The sequence below is a fragment of the Papio anubis genome, chromosome 4 (assembly GCF_008728515.1).
Source record: "Papio anubis isolate 15944 chromosome 4, Panubis1.0, whole genome shotgun sequence".
In the NCBI taxonomy this organism is placed as follows: Eukaryota; Metazoa; Chordata; class Mammalia; order Primates; family Cercopithecidae; genus Papio; species Papio anubis.
Window position 1 is genome coordinate 1,648,630 of NC_044979.1, and position 22,206 is coordinate 1,670,835.

General features: G+C 53.7%; 1 protein-coding gene across 3 annotated transcripts in view; it reads left to right on the forward strand.

Moving 5' to 3' along the window:
- The window catches only part of LOC101026166 (protein tyrosine phosphatase receptor type N2), a 973,501-nt gene that overhangs the window by 898,165 nt on the left and 53,130 nt on the right, over positions 1-22,206 (forward strand). For all 3 annotated transcript variants that reach the window (XM_021935384.2, XM_021935383.2, XM_021935385.2), the window contains 2 exons: positions 10,868-10,941; positions 18,952-19,029. In XM_021935384.2, the coding sequence (XP_021791076.2) occupies positions 10,868-10,941; positions 18,952-19,029 (152 nt within the window). The remainder of the gene's footprint in view (positions 1-10,867; positions 10,942-18,951; positions 19,030-22,206) is intronic.

The window sequence follows — 22,206 nt, forward strand, 5'->3', positions numbered from 1 at the left end:
ATGACGTCCACATACTTTAGCCTGCCTGCAGGTCCTAAACACAAGGGCCTTCTCCTAGGTAGCAACAGCCCCATTATAACTAAGAAAATTAACGAAAACCCCTCAGTGCCCTCTAACACCCAGCTGTGCCCATCTGCCCAGGCTTTGGAGACAGCAGATGAGCAGCTGAAACCACAGAATTGCATTTCCTCACAGTCCTGGAGGCCAGTGCCAGTTAGGTATGCCCAAGGAGCTGGCTGTGTCTGGGGTTTCCTAGGGTTTGCCCTCCCTGGGGCTTGCAGGTGCTATCTGTGACCAAGGGTCCCCTTTGTTTAAGGACAGCAGACCCACTGCACTAGGCCCCCCCTCAGGACCTCACCATCACTTGCTCGCCTCTCTGGAGGCCCTGTCTCCAAACATGGCACTCCCCTCCCATCATTTCCTGAGGTCAGGGAATTTGTCCACGCAGGGGCGTCAGGGCACAGCTCAGCCCACAGGAGTGTCGCTATTACACACTCCCAGGGACTCCCACCCTTTTCTCTACAACACAGTCTGTTATCTGTTGTCTGTTTTGTTTTTTCCACCAGGATGCAGTCAAGATTCATCATTGCATTCTGGGTTTTCTGTCTGTTTTGTCTGTTTAATTTTGAAACAGCTGCCCCAGACTTTTTTTCCTGATATGAATGGACCTCTAATAAATCTGTTTCCTTCCATTCCATCCTGGGCTATCCATGTTCTCCACCACCCCTTCCATTTCCATTCCATTCCTCCACCACCATTCCATTCCCCTCCACCACCTCCACTCCCTTTGTCCTTGCCCTCCTCCTTCCTCTTCCACTATTTCCTCCTCCCGTCCACGTCCCTCCTCCAGTCCTCCCCTTGTCCGTCTTCCTCCTATCATATCCACTGTCCTGCACTCCTCCTGTCCCTCCCTCTTCCTTCCATCCTTCCTCTGTTATCCCTCCGTCCATTCCCCCCTTCCTCCTTCCTCCCTCCATCGTCCTCCTTCCTCCACCCTCCATCTCCCCCCTCCCTCCTTCCTCCCCCTCCGTCCCCCTTCCTTCCTTCCTCCTTCCACCTTCCATCCATCCTTTTCCTCCACCTCTTCTGATTGTTGATTGAGTTCCTTCCGCAGGCAGGTTCTAAAAAAATCCGGTTGCTTGTGGTCTTCCACCAGCAAGAATGTGGAGGCCGCCCTGTGAGCTCACAGTTAGGGTCACAGTTGGGACAGGCAGGGTTGCCCCGACCATGGGGCCTGTAAGGGGCTCGAGGAGTCTGGATAGCGGCGCCGAGGTTTGCTCTTGGGGAGAAACCCCGAGTCCCGGCACATTGTGTGGGGGCCGCAGGACAGCGGCCCGGGATGCCCTCAGGCCCCCTGCGGTCCAAGACTCGAGGACTACTTGACAAGCGGCAGTTCAGGCTGCTGCGGATGCAGGTTTGCTCGTCAATGGCCGCTGGTTAGGGAGATGATTCTGGCATGTTCCAGGCAGGCCAGTGTCGGGAGAGGTCCCCGCGTGTGGGAGACGGAGGCGGCGAGGTGTGGAGGATGCGGGCCGCCCGGCCCGCGGTGCTGGCTGAAGAACCGGGGAAGGACCGCGGCGGCCTCCCGCGGGAAAAGGCACGAGACGGGCTCGCCCTGCGGTTCAGCGAGGAGCCCGCTCCACTCTGGACTCTGAGCGCCGGGGCCTGAGGTGACGCGTTCGCGTCGACTGAGGCCCGAGGTTTGCGGAAGTCCCCGGCTTCCGGCCGCAGGAGGCGCCTGCGCTGAGGCTGCGCGACGTGGGGCCCGCCAGACCCGCCTGGGCTTGTGGCTCCGCGCAGCCCTCTCTGCGGTAACATCCAGAGACCGTCACTTCCGGTTTTGTTTCTGTGAGAAGTGCAGCGTTGGGAACCAGTCACTCGCCGACCTTCCAGTCAGTGGACACGAAGGACAAGCGGAGTCACTTGGCGCCGTCGCTGCTTAGCCCAGAAAATCGCCTCTAATCTAGGTCAGCGCCCTAGACCTGTGTGTGGAGCGCTTCCGGGCTGAAGGAACCACCGACGTTCTGCCGCTGACGGGATTGGAAGCGGGCTGGGCCTGTCCCTCTGGGTCTTTCAGCCGCAGGGCTCTCCCTGCCTCCTCCCTCGGCCACCCAGGCCGGAGACACCCCGGCCCCTTCTCCGGGACTCTCCTTGTCAGTGAGATCAACCCTCCGGAGCTGCTGTGTCTTCCCCGAGCCGCAGACCCGGGCCGGGAGGCGGGGCCTTCAGCTGCTGTGGGGTGTGGGGGGCTCTGCCCGGGCCGGAGCCGCGCCCACCCGGTTTCCCTGCTTCACCCCAGCGTCTCTGTGGGTGCCCTTTTGACCACGACCCCTCCTGTGCCGCGAAAGTAAGTCGTTCCTGTGAGCTGTTTGGGCATTTTCCACACCTGCCCATCAGTTGCGCCTCTAGGAAGCTAATGCGCAGGTTTCCCGTCGAATTTCCTCGCTTACTTTTGCAGACGCGCCTGCTTGGTACAGTCTGCCCTGCGCCCCGTGCTGTGGGGGCAGAGGTCACTGCCGTCTGCGGCTCCCCTGGCGACCCCAAGACCGTCAGTCACAGGTGCAGCTTCTGCCCCCGATCCACAAAACGCGTTAATCTCAGGCAGCACAGCCACAAGCCAGAGCTGTTCTTCTGGTGATATCCGGTGTCCTGGTGATAAGGTGTGTGAGCTGCCCCCTGCTCGCAGTCTCAGCTCCTTGGAGGCGCCCCCCAGCCGTTTGTGTCTCTGGCTGCTCGCACAGATGCGTTTCATCATCACTGTTGATGGACCGCCTCTCGGAGCCGTGCAGTCGGCGTGGCCCTGCCTGTCTGATACCTGTGCCCCTGTTTCGGAAAACTGTTCTTGTTCCTGTGAGAAAGTCGCCATCAGCGCACACAGCCACGTGTGCTATGTCTGGAGCTGGTCTCTGGGTTGCCCACACTCCACGACTGCAGGCTGGCTCCAGGTGGCGCATTCTCTGTGCAGGCACTAGGTGCTGTTCAGGGCACGGGAAGCCAAACCCAGGTCCCTCCAGGTGCTCTGGGCCTGGAGGGCTGCAGGGACAGAGCGCCAGGGATGGGTGGTGTAAGGGGCCAAAGCGAGCTGTCTCCTGTTCCAGAGGCCAGAAGTGGAGGGCAGGTTGTCAGCAGGGCTGGCTTCTCTGGAGGCCTCGCTCCCCAGCACGACGGTGGCTGTCTTCGTCTTCACACAGGCGCTCTCCCTCCACGTGTGGGTGTGCAGATTCCTCCTTCCTAACAGCACACCAGTCATATTGCATTAGGGCCACCCAAATGACCTCCGCTCGCTTACCTCTGTAAAGACCCTATTTCCAAATAAGGTCATGTTCCCAGGGCTGGGACTCCAGTGTGTCTTTTTGGGGGAGGGTATGCAGCTCAACCCTGGGACCTGGTGCCTCCAAGTCAGCTCAGTGACTGGGTGGGCGCTGCCCGGCCACGGCAACCCACATACCTTTGGCATCTGTTCCAGCTGCATCCTGCCCCCACACAGCCCTGCCTGGGGAGTTCCTTCTACACAGAAGCCCACAATGAGACTAGTGTGGATTAAAATTGCTTCAGGTATGGGAATCCCCCGGGGCTTGAGGCTCCTTCTAGTCCACGTGCCCCAGGTCACCTGCCCAACACGCCTCCAGTCCCATTGGGGGGCAACTTTCTGAAAGATCTGTGGGGGATGCCATTGAAACCATTTAAGACATGAGACACAAAACCAGCCTCATGACCATGCCATTTGGGGCCACTGTTGCTCCTCTGGGACCTGCTTTTAATGCGTCCAGTTTGGAAGTCAGCCACCAGCCTCGCACTCAGTTTTTCAGCTCAGTGGTGGGCGGCGTGCCTCCTGAGCGGTGGCTGGGATAGGTCTCGTTTTCATGACCCTCTCTGGATGTGGCAGGGCTTTCTGGATATCAGCCCCAGCCCGTCCCAGTCTGCCCAGATGCACCATTGTATGCTGAGCTGTGGAAGCCCCTGAATGACACTCAGTTGACTTACCTAAATGTTAGATGATCTTTATAGCTTGAGCTGAGCGTTTCCTGAAGGCATAATTGGAAGCAGAATGTCTGCCTGCTGACTAAGGATGGGAGTGTGTGGGAGGAAGAGAACTTGCCCCTTCAGAATGTGTTCCGTCATCTCACTGTTGCTGGTCTTCCAGTGCCCAGGTCTGCGAAGAATCAAGCCCATGTGGCTTCTCAGAGTATTGAAACAAATGTGGTCTGATCATTTATTCCTTTCCCTTAACTCTGACAAGTTCAAAGTCCTTTCTGTGTGTGACCAGCTGGGACCCCCTAAGCAGCATTGATGGCCCTTGCTGACGGACAGCAGCCCCAGGATGTGCCTTTGCAGCCCTCGGACCTCGATGGACACCATGAACTCGGAGCAGGAGCTTGTGGGTGCTGGTGCCAGCTGCGGAGCACATCCTGGAACATGTCGTCCACTGAAGAGTCAGGACTCAGACCCTCTAGGAGGAAGATGCTGGCTCAACCTCTCCACAGGCCGCACCATCAACGTGAAGAAGAGGGTCTCCCGCCGGCATAAATGACTGAGCCCAAACCTTCACAGAAAGCAGAGGCAGTTGGAGAGCCCAAGAGAACATGTGAGGCCCCTGGGAGGAAGGAACCACATTGCCAAGTTCCATGAGGCCCTTGGGAGGAAGGAACCCCATTGCTGAGTTCTGTCAGGCCCCTGGGAGGAAGGAACCCCATTGCCGAGTTCCAGGACTCAGCAGTGGCTTCACAGATGGCCTCACGCATTCTCCAAACAGCAGCACCATGGAGCCTGTGTGCTGGTGGGAGGCAGATTCTTGGCCCTGCAGAGCAGCTTCCTGAGTGTGGACAGCAAGCCAGGGGGCCTGGGGGAATGCCATCCTCAGAGATCCGTGTAGCAAGACGATGTTCCAGGCAGAGGAGTCTTCCACACACTTTCCTCGGATGCATTCGGGGTGGGGGGCACGGGAGGTTCTAGATCATGATTAATGGCTACACCACTGCGTCCTCTAACATGCTTAGCTTGGCCATCTTCCAAGGCTCTTTGCCCTAGTAATACTCAAGAAGAAACTGTGGGATGTGTCTCTTCTGTTGGCACCTATGAAAATCGCTCCATATGTTCTGCCACCACAGGGCAGCAAGAACACACTTTGCCAGCTTGGCTGACCTACCCGTTTGGGTGTGTGTCCACCGTCATCTCAACCTTGCTCCTCATTGCTTGCTGTGTGCCATTTATCACAACAGTCCTGTGAGTTGTGTGTTATCCTGCATTCTCTGAACACTGAACAGTTTACCCAAGATCGCCTGCTGGCAAGCAATGGGGCTGGGAGTCAAACCCTGCGCTCCCCTGTGGACCACGAGGCCATGGCCACATGAGTCGTTCCATCCTTCTGAGCCTTAGTTTCTTCAGCCTAAAACAGTAAGGTAGTCCCCGTTCTGTCCATGGCCCAGGATGGCCACTGGGTCCAGGATGAGAAGAGGATCTAATCCATGAAAATATGGAACATCTGAGTAATTTGAAATACTCTTTTTTTTAATATCAAAAAAATATTTTTGAGACAGAGTTTCACTCTTGTTGCCCAGGCTGGAGTGCAATGGCGTGGTCTCGGCTCACTGCAACCTCCGCCTCCTGGGTTCAAGCAATTCTCCTGCCTCAGCCTCCCAAGTAGCTGGGATTACAGCCGCCCATCACCACACCTGGCTAATTTTTGTATTTTTAGTAGAGACGGTGTTTCACCATGTTGGCCAGGCTGGTCTCGAACTCCTGACCTCAGGTGATCCACCCGCCTCAGCCTCCCAAAGTACTGGGGTTACAGGTGTGAACCACTGCAGCCGGCCTGAAATATTGTTGAACAATGCACTAACACATGATAAACATAGTAAAGGTTCAGAAAAGGAATGTGCACAGTGGGTTAATTTAACCCACTGAAGTTAACTCTGTTATAGAGCCAGGTGAAGGAAGACTCTAGGTGAGTTCCCACGTTTTCCTGGCCTCTCAGTAAATTCTCAGACTATGGTTTTGAAGAGCACACCCATTCTTAATGGAAACATGAGGCTGTTATGAATTCTCATCCTGTGGCTCCTGCCATTGCTCTGTGTTGCCTCCCCAGGGAGGTATGATGTTTCATTTGAGAACAGGAGGGAGCAGCCTTCAGTTCCACAAGCACAGGCCAGGGTTGATTGCGCGTGGGCCCACCCTGTCTTCATCTCCAGCCTGGGGTTGGCCTTGAGAGGCCCCAGGCCACCTGCCTCCCTTCATAGAACATGAAGGCCCTCCCCAGGCCTTGTACATCAAGGAAACTGCCCTTTAGGGGACTTGGGAACTGGATGCCATCATCCCATTGGCTCTAAAAACAACTCGTAAGAAGTAAGAGAAGCACAAAATAGAGATTCGCCAGACACATGAACTCTCCGCATGAGGAGCGGTTGTCACCCCATGCGGGAGTCAGAGTCCACCCTCCTCCACAGCCCGCAGCGTCCCTCAGCCCACCTAGGATGGCTCCAGGCATTTCCCGGAAGTTCCAAATGACCCCATATTGCAAACACAGTGACTTTGCTGGCCAGGCGTGGTGGCTCATGCCTGTAATCCCAGCACTTTGGGAGGCCGAGGGAGGTGGATCACCTGAGGTCAGGAGTTTGATACCACCCTGGCCAACATGGCAAAACCCTGTCTCTACTAAAAATTATCCATGTGTGGTGATGTGTGCCTGTAGTCCCAGCTACTCGGGAGGCTGAGGCAGGAGAATTGCTTGAACCCAGGAGGTGGAGGTTTCAGTGATTCAATATTGTGCCACTGCACTCGAGCTTGGGTGATAGAGCAAGACCCTGTCTCTTAAAAAAAAAAAAAGACTTACCTGGTGATTTCAAAAGCAACATGTTGACACAAAATCAAATATGCGATCAGGAAGTAGGAGCTCTCCGAAGCCCTGGAAGCCGGGTCCTCCACTCAGTGCCATCTTTAAAGGGTGACCTTGGGGGAAATGAATTCTGCTGAAACCATCTTCCACCAAGAAGCCCGTGGGTTGTCCTCTGCTTGCCATCAGGGCTCGGGTGCCCAAGACAGATTCCCCCTCTGCCATGGAGAGGAGAGGGTCAGGCTTGTAGAATGTATGTTTAACTCCCCAGGACTCCCGAGCTAGGGAAGCATTTTCTTACTTTTCCAATGAGAAAATTCAGCTGGCGCTTGTCTGCTGAGTCCAGTGGCAGTGGCCACTTTCCCCATGGCCTGTTGCTCACAGGACCTGGTGGCAGGGACCGCTCGGCTGAGGAGGAACTCCTAGCACGCTGCCCTGATGCCTCCTCTGTGCCCCACCCCCCACACACACCGGAGACCAGGCCGCTGGTCTCAGGGCTCAGTGGGTACCGTCAAAGCACCAGACCAAGCCAGGTCAGGAGCCTGGGGGCTCCAAGCTGTGCTGCCTCTTCCCTGCCCTGCTCCCTTGTGACCCTGCTCTTGATAAAGCCTTCTCAAGACACGTAAGAGCGGTCCCCAGTTGCTGGTCTCACAAGTGCCTAACGGTGGCTGTGCTGAAAATGAGGCAGGGCCCGGAGGCCCCTGGAAGCAGCCAGAGGCACTGCTTTTATTCCCAAGCTCTGTGTGGGTGGCAGCACCGGGCCCAGCCCAGCACCTCTGACCACAGCCTCATCTCTGGCTGTGTTCTGTGTGGCCCCACTGTGAAATTGGGCTTCTGGAATCAATGTTTGGAGTAGTGTCTGTGGGGTGTTCACATGTCAGAGTCCACCAATTTTTTTCTGATTATTCGCATTACAATTTCCTGCCACTGTCAATTTTCACTCTCCAAGAACTAATTTGTGCAGGAGCTAAAAGCCATTGAGTCCCTGGGATTTTTGCGTCATTCACACCTGCGTTCAAAGCTGACGGGATGATTTGCAGCTTCACGACATTCCTGAGGCATTCAGCTACATACGGCATGTGCATATGTACATATGCATTTTTCTCCTCTTTCTAGATGTTTTATCTTACCCCATCTTGTCACCCCTGAAAGAGGCTGACATTCCTACCTGAAGGAGGGTGTCAGGACGGCATCCAACCTGGAGTGTATTGATCTCTGGTGCACAGTACTTTCCTAGTTAAATCAGTTAAAACACTAAGTTTCCCAAGCCCTAGAATTTGTTGTTTTAAAAAATATAAGTAAAATCTCCAAGAAAAATGAAAGAATTGCATAGAAAAGCAGAATCTGTGCAGCTTCACCACCACCACACTGCTCCATGATTGGGGCCACTTCCTTCTGGTGCCAGCGCCCGCAGGAGGTGCCTGCTGAGTTTGGAGTTGGGAAACAGGTCCAGAGGGGACCCATGGCCTCCAAGTACTGGCCTCCGAGGGCTCCAGCCAGGGTGCTTTTGTTTTCTCAGAAGAGAAGGAAATCTGTGTTGTGTGCAGCACTGAAAAGTTCTCCCTGGGACAAACGGCAGCAGAGCTGAGACACTGTCTCTCAGATTTCAGCCAGGGATGTCAGTGACAGGCCCTCTGAAGTGGTCACTACCATCACACCGGCTGCAGCAGGGAGGCGTGACCTGGGCATCCTGTTCCATGAAGCAGGCAGGACCCACCCCCACCCCGGGGAGCAGCTGCAGCTGCCCGAACCGTAGCTGCAGACCCAGGCAGCCCTGCATTCTTGGGGACCCAGGAAGAAGATCCTTGCCCTTGCAGGAAGTGTCTGCTCCTGCTGCCTGGATTCTCCCTGCTGTTGGCACTCATGCTGATCTTGGAGCAAAGTCAGGGCCGAGCCTGGGCGCTGTCACAGCTCAGCAGGTGTGGGCACACTCAGGGCAGTGCTGCCACCTCAGCCCCCTGCCACCTCAGCCCCCTCTGGACTTTGGGCACCAACAAGCATGGGAGGGAAGCTGAGGGAGGGCTAAGGGCAGCTCAGCTCTGGGCGGCAGGTGCCCCTTGGCACAAACAGCCTGGGTGCCATGAATGGCAGCAGGAGGCAGAGATTCCTGGGCAAAAGGGGGTAGGTCCCCATGAGGCACCACCTTCAACCACCTTCAGGCCAGGGAGGGTTTGAAGGCTGGGGACTGGGCTGCGAGTCCTGTGGATCAGAGTGGGAACTCATGGTGCCTTTTCCAGGCCTGCCCATGGCCACCCATGGACCAATCAGCATGTATTTCCTCCCCTCTGAGGCCCATAAATGCCTCAGGCTCAGCCAGAGCTGGGCAGACATGGAGATGACCAGCTACAGAGAGGAGCTACCCTCTCCAAGGCCTCCTCTCGGCTGAGGTCTGTAGAGACAATGGGACAAGCAGCCTGCAGAGAGGAGCTACCCACTCCAGAGCCTCCTCTTTGCTAGGAGCTGAACACTCATCAGGACCCCCTGGCTGCAGAAAGGAGCTGCCTCCTGTGGGAGACTGAGCTGTTGAATTGCTCAGTGAAGCTCCTCTTCATCTCGCTCACCCTTCACTTGTCTCCGTACCTCGTTCTTCCTGGTTGCAGAACAAGAACTCGGGACCTGTCTAATGGTGGGGCTAGAAGAGCTGCGGCACAAACAGGGCTGAGGCATGCCCCTTGCTCGCCACATTGTGGGTAAAGAGAAGGAGAGAATAGCTCTCTCCTTCTGAGAAGGGAGCCCAGAACTGGGAGCTCCCCAAGCCAGGCCTGTGACTCTGTCTTTGGGACCCTGTGGTTCCTGCCATCTCCAGACTTCCAGGAGCTACCATGTTCCTTAGTGTCAACCATGGAAGCTGCTTGCAGCCTGCCTGGTCTGGCCGCAGCCTCACAGAGAGCCAGCGCCCTTGCTGGCACCTGGAGCTGCCCACCCTGCTGCAGCACCCAGTGTGCCTGACTGGTGTGACCAGGCCCCACGCTCCTCACACACCCTTCGCCGCTGCATGCCTGACTCGCCCTTGGCAGGCATAGGACCCAGGCTGGTAGTGTGAGCCAAACGCGGCCTGCCAGGCCCAGCCTGAGCAAAACTTGGGCAAAGGTGCCACTGGCCACAGAGATTTCTGGCAGAAAAACAACACCCCTAAGATCCCATAATACAAAGAGCACCTTGCAGAGAAAAGGAAGCGGCTGCACACCGGGGAGGTGGGAGATGCAGGAGGGGCTCTTTCAGCTTCTCCTCCTCTGTGAGCTCTGCTGATCGAAGTTTCTAAAAACAGGGCAAAGAGGAGGGCAGTCACAGTAAGCAGAATGGGGGTTACCCTAGAACCAAAGCCAAGACAGCTGGTGTATCACAACGTCACAAGTGCCGAGCGTCCCCCGTGCTGTGCCCGGCTTCAGCAGCCATCAGGTTACTCGGCCTGTCCAAGCGAGTTTTTATGCCAGTCTCTACTGGTACATTTCTCCTCTATTTCCTCTTTATCTGCATTTTATTTATCTCTCACTCTCCTTTTAAAACTAAATTCCGGTAATCTTGAGGACTTAACTCTTCATCGACTATGACACTTTTTATTTTGGAAGGTGGCCGATTGCTTAACGTTCCTATTTCCATTTACCTGCTGTATGTTGCCAAGTGTGTCTGTGATTTAAAGGCCAACATGGTGTAAAATTCTGCAGAGGAACCCCTGACCTTGGTGTGTGAACTCCACGTGGGGGAAAACACCAGGATATCTCCATTCTGCTGAATGGGAGCTTTGTACCACTTCCCCACATGCCGTTGGTCTGCCTCCCACGTGGAGGATCACAAAGAGAGGAGAGGATGGGAACAGGAACATTAGAAACCACATTCAGGAGGGTGTGAGCAGAGTCCTGGGAGAGGACACGGGTGGGCCCTGAAGCCTGGGCAGGGGTCCCACACTGCTGGGCTATAGGTCCTGGAGGCTGGTTGGGAGTCCCACGCTGCTGGATGGTGGGCCCTGGAGGCCAGGTGGGGGTCTCATGCTGCTGGGTGGGCCAACGTTCCGCTGACCCCTGCACTGTGTCCTTGCAGATGACCACTCCCGGGTCCTACTGAAGGCGGAGAACAGCCACAGCCACTCGGACTACATCAACGCCAGCCCCATCGTAAGTGTGTCGCCAGGGCAGTGGCCCCGGGCTTTCCATTGGGTGTCATGGACACGGCAAATCACGCGGGAAGGTTCTTGGGGGAAATCGCATCCCTGCCTGGCTCAGCGTCTCTGTGGTGCACGGGACCCACTCTGCCCACTGGACTCCCGCCACTCCTCTGTTCCTTCACCAGTGGGGCTGTTTATGAGCTGTGTGGGTCCCGGCTCACGCTGGGCGGTGGGTTCCATGACTTGTAGAACATCCAGCAATGGCGACTGGACAGTTGCCTGACTAGAAGACATGGCTTTTAGGAGAGATTCGTAGTGGGTGTCGTTCCTCTTCCTGGAGCTACTCATTTCCTGTTTATTCACTGGGCATGGGCACACGAGTCCTCAGTCTCTGCTTTTTGTAATGATCAGTAGCACGGAGGCAGGTCCAGAATTCCAGATTCGTTTTCCTGAAGTTTTTCCAGCGAATGAGACCCTGTTTCTTAAGAAAGAGACCGTTTTTTGGCTGGTCCTCCCCCTGGGATAGACACAGGTGCAGTGGAGATCAGAGCTGTCCTGTGTTTCTGTGGACAAGTGTAGCGGCAGCTCCTGCACCATGAGGTGTGAGTCCCTGTGGCCTGTGGTCCTTCACTTCCCAGGGGCTCCTCTCAGCCCATGCTGGATGCGGCTCTCACCCTATTTAACTCTGGGCATCCCCCTTCCCTGTCATGACCTCTGGGGGGAGCAGGGCTGAATGGGGGGGCTTGCAGCCCTTCCAGGGTGAGCAGAGGAGGGAGAGAAATGAGCGTGGAGAAGGCTGAAGCCACAGGCTAGGGACACTTGGACTGGCTGTTCAGATGGTGGCAGGTGGTGGGGGTGGGATGGGACACTGTCCAGGGCCAGGGCTTTGGAGACCTGGTGGATGGCATTTTAAACCAGCAATGGAGAGGCTGGGGCTCCATGCGGATTTGTGGCAGACACTGGTTGTCATGTTTGCCCCTTTAAACAACTCTTCTCAATTCTGGTCTTCGGGGAAGCATGAGGACATCTCACTAAAATTCCACATTCGCCTTTAATCAAACATGGTGCCTGCAGGTTGCGACACTGTTCTAGGGCTGAGTGAGACAGAGCAGGTGATCGAGGCACAAATCATACCCTACGGTGTCTTGAAGTTTCTTTGCTCATCCATAGGGAGCTTTGGATGAAATTATTGGCCCCACTGCCTGCAGGCCGCGGCCACTGATGACGGACAGTGCTCAGCTCTTGGCTGTGCTGGTCTCAGTGGCCACTGATGGTGGACGGTGCTCAGCTCTCGGCTCTGCTGGTCTCAGCACACCCGTGGGATAAAGCACACTGGGAAGATGCCCACATGCCTGAGCCAGTCCCGTTTTCCGGCACTTCACGGCCCACACAGTGAGCATGTTCGGCTTTGAGAGAGTGAATTCAAAGTGAAGAACTGGTCTAGTGTACTTGGTCTACACCACCTGAACCCAGGTTTCTATTTATGTGTTCATTCTTAAGAAGGAATCACTTCCTTCCAGCAGAGGTTGACTCCCAACCTTGGTTCCGTCTGGGTTTCAAAGATCCTCATTCATCTTCCTTAATAAGATATGATGCACGTAATATTTTTCTGTCATCAATTCTAATTCAAAAACATCAAACCAAAGCCTCACTGACGTGCCAGCCTCTCACTTGATGAACAGAACATGCGTTCTGGTAGAGCCAGGTGTGCATGCCTGGGTTCCGTTCCTGTACCATGTGCAGCAGAGTTGGCAACACGAAACTGTCCGAAGGAAAAGAAAAGCCATGTTGAGGTCCCTTTTCCCTGAGATGAACCGTTTGATGAGGCCAAAATGAGGAATAAAGCCATGATTCACAAGCCTAAAAGACGAGAGTTCAGTGTTGCAGCTGGGCCCAACTCTCCCCCACTTGATGGGTTCCAACTTGCAGATGTCTGCGCTATTCCAGGCCACAGCCAAGCCAGCGTGGGCAGCAGTGCCCAGGGCAGCAACTGTGTCAAGCTGGAAACGGTGGACAACTTTCATGCTCGTGTGGAAACTAGAGGAGGTGTGTGTTTGGGGGATGAATTCCTGCACATTCATGCCGCTCCCTCTCCAGGCCTTACTGGGCAGGAGCTTGGGTGAGAAGGTGAGGCCAGGAGGGAGAAGTAATTCTATGGTACCTTTTATGTCTTGCCTTTATTTCATACCACAATTTTTTTTTTCCAAATTTGGGTTGTAAGAATGAAGCAGAAGAAATCGATGGTGACTCGTCTTTATGAAATAGCTGAAGGTACAATGATAATTACCTTCCTAGTGGCAGCTGAATGAAAAGCTTACAATTACAGCAAAGGAAGGCCCTGGCTGTGCAGGATAAAACTATGATAATTACATCTGTCATATTTGTACTTAGTCCTCATTACATTTCAGGGAAGGCATCCAGTAGTAAATAATGTGCAATCTTTGCTTTTAAATCAGAGGTCATGAAAGTCAATGGGAATTCTGTTTTCCCTCATAGGTTGTCTGAGAGAGAAACCCATGAGCTACATTTAAAACAGCCTGGTTATTACTGAGGACACCAAGTTGAGAAATGGTGTTCATGTAACAGCCCACTCAAAGACAGCACACAAGCTTTATTGCCAGGACAACCCTGAAACTCCCAATGACACTTAAAAATCAGCTTAATTCTTCATTTCACTGTCTATTAAGGGAGAAAAACAATCATTTAAAGTTTTAATTCAGAATGCATTTACCTATGTAAGGACAGAGTGGCTTTTCAGAAAAGGAAGAGAGGTTGGATGTTCTGACTAGCATAAGAAATTGGCCAAATATGGGAACCACTTCAGTTATTTACAATCAAACTTCTATGTATAATAATGGTTTATATTCAGTATTTTACTTAAGTAAATCTCAACTCCTAAGAACACAATATAAAAATATTTCAAGTTCAAAAGTCCATCTCCTGACCGGGTGCAGTGGCTCATGCCTGTAACCCCAGCACTTTGGGAGGCTGAGACGGGCGAATCACTTGAGTTCAGGAGCAGAACACAGTCCAGTGGTCCTGACATGCTAAGTGCTTCATTTCTAAAATGAACTTTGTTTGGAATATTGGGGAAAATGTGGCTAAGTTTTTCATGCAGATTAGAGTTTCTAAAGATCCTTGTTTAGTAATTATCCTCCGATAGCATAACGCGCATCACTAGGCCGTCTTTACACTGTGTATTCAGAGAGACAGAGGAACACACCTCATTAGTCTCCTAGTTCATATGACGTCTTCCTAAGAATCAGTTGACTAAGGGATAATAGAGTCAACACAGACAAATGGGTTTTATTTTTATTTTTAAAAAGTAGGCCGGGCGCAGTGGCTCATGCCTATAATCCCAGCACTTTGGGAGGCCAAAGCAGGTGGATTGCCTGAGGTCAGGAGTTCGAGACCAGCCTGGCCAACATGGTGAAACCCCATCTCTACTAAAAATACAAAAATTAGCTGGGTGTGGTGGCACATGCCTGTAATCCCAGCCACTGTGGAGGCTGAGGCAGGAGAATCGCTTGAACCCAGGAGGCAGAGGTTACAGTGAGCCAAGATAGCACCACTGCACTCCAGCCTGGATGACAGGGTGAGGCTCCATCTCAAAAACAAAAAGTGAAAACAGAATTATACTCTTAATTGTACTTGGTTTCTGGCCATTGATTTTCATGAAGTCACTTGGAATGAGTCACACTGGATTCTCTGTGGTACCGGCCTCTCCGGGTGGGATGTGTTGCCGCGGAAGCCTCATCTGGGGAGAAAGCGCTCAGAAATGACAGCACCTCACCGTTCAGACGCTCGGCCCTGCACACCACTGGAGGGCACGGCAGCTCTGTGCTTGGGGAAGCGGTGTCCTTCCTTCTTCTGTGGTTCACTGAGGAGAGCATGGACACATGTTCGCGGGCCGCAGACCAGCCGACAACTTGGTGTTCACTGAAAGTTTCAGGATGACCACCTACACCAGGACACACGCATAGACACAGATGAGTCTGCACATACATGTGTGCTGGAATCCAGAGCTAAAGGACACTTAGAAACTGCATCATCCAAGCTCCTCACTCCCTGAGCACACCCGCCGTACAGATATCGGGACTGAGGCCTGGAGACACGGACATCCAAGCCCCTCACTCCCTGAGCACACCCACCGTACAGATATGGAGACTGAGGCCTGGAGACACTGACATCCAAGCTCCTCACTCCCTGAGCACACCTGCCGTACAGATATCAGGACTGAGACCCAGAGACACTGACAGGCCTTTTCCCACAGTCAGGCAGTTTGTGTCGGGAACATAACAGTCATACAAATAAAAAGTATATTGCAATGAAACAGAGCAACGAGTAGGAGGCGGAGATTAAGAACGAAGATCGGAGGAAGCTGGAGTGGGTGCTGTGTAATCACTGGGCGAGGAAGATAGAGGGACACACACCTGCCACGTCAGGTCGTCAGGCAAATGCCCTCACTGGAAAAAGCAGTGTTAGTAGAAACTCACTTGATTTCCTCCACAGCCACTTATCCTGCCTGAAAACATTAAATGTAATAAAATCTGTGTGGCCAGTTAAGTATTTGCTTGACTTTTCCTCGAAGGCTGTGAGAAACCACAAGGAGGCCGCCTGTGGCCTTCACAGTCGCTGCTTGCACAAAATCCTTCCGCCCAGAATCATTTTCTGTTCAACAGAATGTGCCAGGAATTAAATGATTGTAATTGTCTCCTGAATTATTGTGAAACTGATAACACATGTCACCACTCAGATCATCATGCTGTTCCCACCTTCCCAGTGGCCCCCACAGGACGGCAGGTGGGCAGGAGGGAGGTGAGGCCGGTCCCCACTCAGTCTGCGCAGCCCGTACTTCGTGTTCAGCCATCCCCCTGCAGCACCTGACTGCATTTGCTCCTGTCTTGGGCATTGGAACAGGTGATGGGTGTGTGGACTTTAGGACACCTTAACAATTCAGACCTAACTCAATAGTCACCTTATCGACCCTCCTGCAACCCTGTCCAGAACTTTACTTTCAATCACCTTTTTCTCATTTTGAAAGCAACTAAATGTGCCAGTTTGAACATGCTTACAATTTTAAAATGTGTTGTTGTAGAAATTGCTCTGGGCAAAAAAAGAAAAAAAACACACACACACACATTTAAGAAGGAGGTGGGGTTTTCCTTTTTATGCATTACTATTTGCAGAGAAGAGACAGGGTCTCTGTAAATAGCTGTCACCCCCAACAAATGCATATTTCAAAAAATCAAAACTCCTTATTTCTGCTAAGCATTTTTCTACTGAAACATTCTAATTGGGGCTTTCAGTGGCAGTAACATAATTTTACCTGTATTGTGTGTGTTGTGGTGAATTTCAAAACGAGGTCCGGTTTTAATTATGAATCACTAAATCAGATGCACAAAAAGCTTTTCTCCCTGCCTCCCCCCAGCCCCCGGCTAGCGTCACCGTGTTGTTCTGTGAGAATAACTTACATCTGTTCCTTTATGCTCGCCCCTCTTTTATGGTGAACATAATTATAAGGTGCATTTGGTGCCTTCTTTTGTGCTGACAGCCGTCATCTCTGGGGCTGGTGACGGCTGCACGGGGACTCACTGGCTGGCTGTTAAAGAAAACGTGCCCCACGTCAGCTTCCCAACAGCAGCAGTGCTCAAGGTGACATGGGGGCCACCACTGATGTCCTCATGCATTGGCTTAAAATTACATAGGGTTAAAACTTGCTCATTTTTCACTGTGTTAAGAAATTTATTCTTTTTGGGTTTTGGGGGGTTTTTTTGTGATGTAAAAAATAATTTTTTTTATTTTTTTATTGTTTATTATACTTTAAGTTCTAGTCACTCATAGGTGGGAATTGAACAATGAGAAATGTATTCTTAATAATTACCTTGAAATCTGGAGCATCGTAAATCTCGAATCAAACCCTGATAGCAAAAGAGTACATTTTAGTCCTAGACACAATAGAAGGAAGGACTGTGCTTCGGCTGCACAAGCAGCTGCCTCCCCAAGGTGAGGTTCCCCCAGCGCAGCATCCAGCTCTCCGGGAGTCAGTCTCTGCAGATGCTTCTGGGAGGTGTGGGGAGGAGCTGGTGAGTCCTGGGGATGATAGGGATGACCTGGTGTCTTCATGTCCTTTGCAGGGTGGCCTGGACTTGCCCTCTGGGAGACAGAGCCGCCTCCATCTGACTCCCCTCAGCAATGTGCTCAAATCCTGCTTGCCTCTCGAGGCTTTGTCCTCATGTTCTTTTTTCTTTTTTTCTGTGCTTAATCTTCGAAATAAATGTAATAATTATGGTCTTCCAAGCCAACCTTCTCCCATTGGAGCTAGCAGGATGCGTTCAGACAAATTGGGGAGCCGGAGAGCCCACACCTGCGCTCTTTGTTTCTGGTCCCTGCCTGGTGGGGAAACAGAACAGAAAGCCACTCCCAGCAAGGCCCTTCCGCCGCGGCTCTGCCCGTGCCCCCTTCCACCCACCTGCTTCCACCTGGGCAAACCCAAACCAACCAGCTCTACCATGCCACCCACCCTGGCTCACCGCCAGACCCAGAGCCCGACCAGCCGGCTCTGCCATTACCCCCCCTTCCACCTGGCTCTGCCCAGACCCAGGCAGAGCCAACCGGCTCTGCCCGTGCCCCCTTCCACCCTGGCTCTGCCGCAGACCCAGGCCCAGGCCAACCGGCTCTGCCCGTGCCCCCTTCCACCCTGGCTCTGCCGCAGACCCAGGCCCAGGCCAACCGGCTCTGCCCGTGCCCCCTTCCGCAGGCTCTGCACTTGGGCCAGGCCCAGGCCAGCCCGGCTCTGCCAGTCCCCCCCTTCCCTTTCTGAACCCAAGCCGACCCAGCTCACCCGTGCCCCCTTCCTGCCAGACCAAACCCAAACCGTGCTCTGCCCGTGCCACCTTCCACTCCAGCTCTGCCCGTGCCCCCTTCTGCCCAGGCTCTGCCACAGACCCAGGCCCAGGCCGACCAGCTCTGCCCGTGCCACCTTCCCTTCTGCCTGGCTCTGCCACAGACCCAGGCCCAGGCCCACCAGCTCTGTCCATGCCCCCTTCCACTCTGGCTCTGCCTATGCCCCCTTCTGCCCCAGCTCTGCCACAGACACAGGCCCAAGCCCAGGCCGACCAGCTCTGCCCATGGCCCCTTCCGCCCCAGCTCTGCCGCAGACCCAGACCCAGGCCCAGGCCGACCAGCTCTGCCCATGCCCCCTTCCACTCCAGCTCTGCCCATGCCCCCTTCCACCCCAGCTCTGCTGCAGACCCAGGCCCAAGCCCAGGCCCACCAGCTCTGCCCGTGCCCCCTTCCACCCCGGCTCTGCTGCAGACCCAGGCCCAAGCCCAGGCTGACCGGCTGTGCCCATGCCCCCTTTCCAGGATACACAAAAACAAGCCCCCACAAACGACAAGTTAACTCCAGCAGGGAAGCAGGAGGTAGCGCTGGTTCGTTCTCCCAGGACGCTGGCAAGTTTGTCCTTGGGGCCTGGAGGAACCACGTTCACACTCTCCATTGAGAGCCTGGAGCTCAGCCTCGGCCCAGCCAGGCCTGTGTCTCTAGCAAGAGGCTCGTTCTCCTGAACACGGGGCAGCCTGGGTGGGCTCCGTGGCCAGGAAGCTCTGGGGTCACTTGCAGGCTGGAAAGCTCATCCATGTCATGGGCCTGTACCTGCTGAGTGGGCTAATGACAGCTGTCTGCACTCTTTGGGCTACTGGTCTTCATTTCTGTTGATGCCGCTCTTAGAACCTCAACCTCAGGTATAAGGAAAGCATTTCAGACGTGGTGTCTCAGCTCGGGACGGCTGGACCTTCAGACGAGGTGGCTCAGCTCGGGACGGCTGGGTCCCCATCTGTGCCGGGTGCTCGTTTGAATCAGCAAAGGGCAAGTTGTGTGTTGCTCAGCTCAGGAGACGCCACCCTTCTCTCCTCCTGAACCCGGGCTCTGCTTCTGGGCTGCCTAACCTCTGGGTTTCCTAACCGCTGGGCTTCCTAACCTCCTGGCTAACCGCTGTCATGTGGTCTTGTCTCTGCAGATGGATCACGACCCGAGGAACCCCGCGTACATCGCCACCCAGGGACCGCTGCCCGCCACCGTGGCCGACTTTTGGCAGGTGAACTTTTTAAAATTAAAATCTCTCTGAAAGGAAGATCTCAATAGCTGGGTCACAAATCGTGTCTTGAATCTGATTAAGCCAATCAAACTTCTTGCAGACACTCATCAAATGTTACTTATATCAGAATTTCAGTCTGTTCGTATTTTTTCTTATCAATCTTTTGTTTTCCAAAACTTGAGTATGAAAAAAATTCCCTTTGAGAGATGTAATGTTTTCAAGATCATTACTTTTAAGTCACTTTACATTTGCATTTTATAAAACAGCGAGGATAAAGTTAGTAAGTGTTTACATCGTTCCATGTTATTGAAAAATGTGCCTGTTCTCCATGGTGGTGTTACGATGACGGTCACAGCAGGGCCCCCGTGCAGTTTATCCTCCTCTCCTGGAGTCCCGTAGGGCATCTAAAGGCCAGGCGGTGCTCCTCGACTCGGCGCAAGCCCAGGTCACACAGACGGAGGCACAGACACGAGGGCTGATGTGAACGTCAAACGTCAGCAGATAGAGCAACACGCAGAGGGCAGGGGGGTCTTCCTTCTCCAGCTGCCTCCGGGTCCTCCCTCACCAGCCACATGACAAAGCTGAATAGGAATGGGTTCTGGAACCTGGAACGTGGCTGTGAGTTACCACAGGAGCACAGGCGCTGGCCACATGTCAGGCACACCAGCCATCCCCGAGCCTGGCAGAGAGGAGCTCCTAAGGAGATTCGAGCTGGGGACAAAGGTGGGAAGCAACGCAGAATCCCACGTGGCAGAATCCAGGCAGGGAGGTGCCTGTCGCAGCAGTGATGCTGGGACCAGGCTGCAGCCTCCTGACGATCCACAGCCTGGGCCTCCCGGCGATCCACAGCCTGGGCCTCCCGGCGATCCACAGCCTGGGCCTCCGGGCGATCCACAGCCTGGGCCTCCTGGCGATCCACGGGCGCCCGTGCAGCACTGGGGTGAGACGTTTCCTGATGTCGCCGTGCACTGGAGTCGGTAAATTCACTTCTGCTCCAGGCTCTTCCTATTCCCTGTACTTCCCTCTCCCGCTTTCCCGTCAGCCTCGCATGACTCCGATTACGGGAAGGACGGCCTCCTCTCTCCGCCCTTGAGAACAGTCTCTGAGGGCTTCCCAGAAAAGTCAGGAACAGACCAGGGTTTCTGAGGGCTTCCGAGCACCCTTGCATGGTGAGCATTTCAATCCTCAGGTGCCATCGTCCCATTTTATGGGCAAGGCACGTGGGTATTGGAGAGATGGCATCACTTACCCAGGACAGCTCGGATGACACCAGGATCTAAAACACGTCGGTATGACCTCCTGCTCTTTGTGTCTGCCTGTGTCTTCGTGCTATTGAAAATAAATAAATAAACAAACAAAACTAAACTGTATCTCTGTGTGACATTGTTGAAGCTTGTAATCCTGGCGTGGCATGGCGAACCTGTGACACTTGGATGGTTTTGGGGGCTCTTGGTCCCAGCACCCTGGGGCACTTGAGTTCCCTCCTTGTCACTGCTGGGGAGTCGCCCAACCCGGTGAGAACATGCCTGTCCCAGGGAAGATGGCACCCTGGGGCCCATCATCTCGGGAGTTTCGTGGTAGGAAGGTCTTCTTTGGATGGCACACACCTGCCTTCCTGAAACATGGACCCATCTGTCCCAGCTCTGCCCTTAGAATGGACCCATCTGTCCCAGCTCTGCCCTTAGAATGGAGCCCCAGGGCCCATCCAGGGATGCCCCCGCTGCACGTGCTCACCCTGGCTTCTCAGGGAAAAGGACAGAGTGTTTGGAATTGGAGGGCAGGCAGGGAATGCCCACAGAGTCCTAATACCACCCGAATTTTCATCCACCTCAACCCATTACCCAAAACGTGCTTATTTATGTGTGGTGTGGGGTGCCCCCGAATATGTGTTCTTTCATTTTTATGAGCCCTTGGGCCCCCACAGCCCAACATCAACTTCATCTCCTCACCTGTGCAAGACTTCTCTGTCCAGCAAAGCCACAGGGTCTGGAGGGTGTCCATGCTTAACAACCACGATGATGCCCACATCCACCCTCCGTCCTATGTGAAGGCTCTCGGTGTCCACACTCAACGACCACGATGATGCCCACACTCAACGACCACAATGATGCCCACATCCACCCTCTATCCTGTGTGAAGGCTCTCGGCGTCACACTCAACGACCACGATGATGCCCACATTCACCCTCTGTTCAGCAGGTGCCACATCCACCCTCCGTCCTGTGTGAAGGCTCTCGGCGTCCACACTCAACGACCATGATGATGCCCACATTCCACCCTCCGTTCAACAGATGCTGGGTCCTGTGTGAAGCTCTCACGTGCTGACCTGTAGTCTTTGTGGTCCGTGAGACTCAGAGGCTCATAGCGTGTCCAGATTCACATGGCTAGTGAATATAAGGCGTGAACCATATTTCTTACTGTTTGTTATGGATAGTTGCGATTGTTGGAGGCAATTCATTTGATCAGTGTTTACATCTTATAAACTTTCAGAGTGATTATCAAAGAGCATACCTTCTTGAAATTGAAATAAGGCATCTCTAAATGAAATAAGTAGACACAAATTTTAAAGCAAGGTGAAATGCAAGATAATTTTGAGACGCATCTCGGTCATCAGGTATCAGGTGGTTCCAGGAAACCCCAGCGTCCCTCAACCTGGTCACAGCTTTTCTAAGACAAGAGCTCACAGCCAGTAGTCTCAGCCCTCCCAGGATGTTCTCAAGCGCGCCAGCCCAGCAGAGCCTCCGAGAAATCCTGAACTAAAGAAACTTGCTTCATTTTGCTTCCTGCAGACTTCCCTGACCACGACGTCATTGCTTCCACATCCCCCCTCATCCTGGGGATCCCTCTGTGCAGAACACAGGAGCTGCCTGCCGTCGATGTCCTAAATCCACACAGAGCAGGATGGAGGAGAGTTGCTTCCTAGCACAGTCACGTTTGCTTGAGGGCCTCTAAACCGTGTATTTTAGAATGTCAGCATCTCTCAGGCGTTGCTCTCCATTGAGTAATTACCAGTGAGCCCCAAGATTGACATTCTTAAAAATTCAAAGTTAGGGTTCTCTTTGCCCTGTCTGGCTTAGCAGAATGCAGGCAGAAGAAGCAACACCTGTCTTTAAAACCACCCACGGAAAGCAGAACTTTTCCAAACCTACAGTAACGTGTACTTTTAAGGACAAAGCTG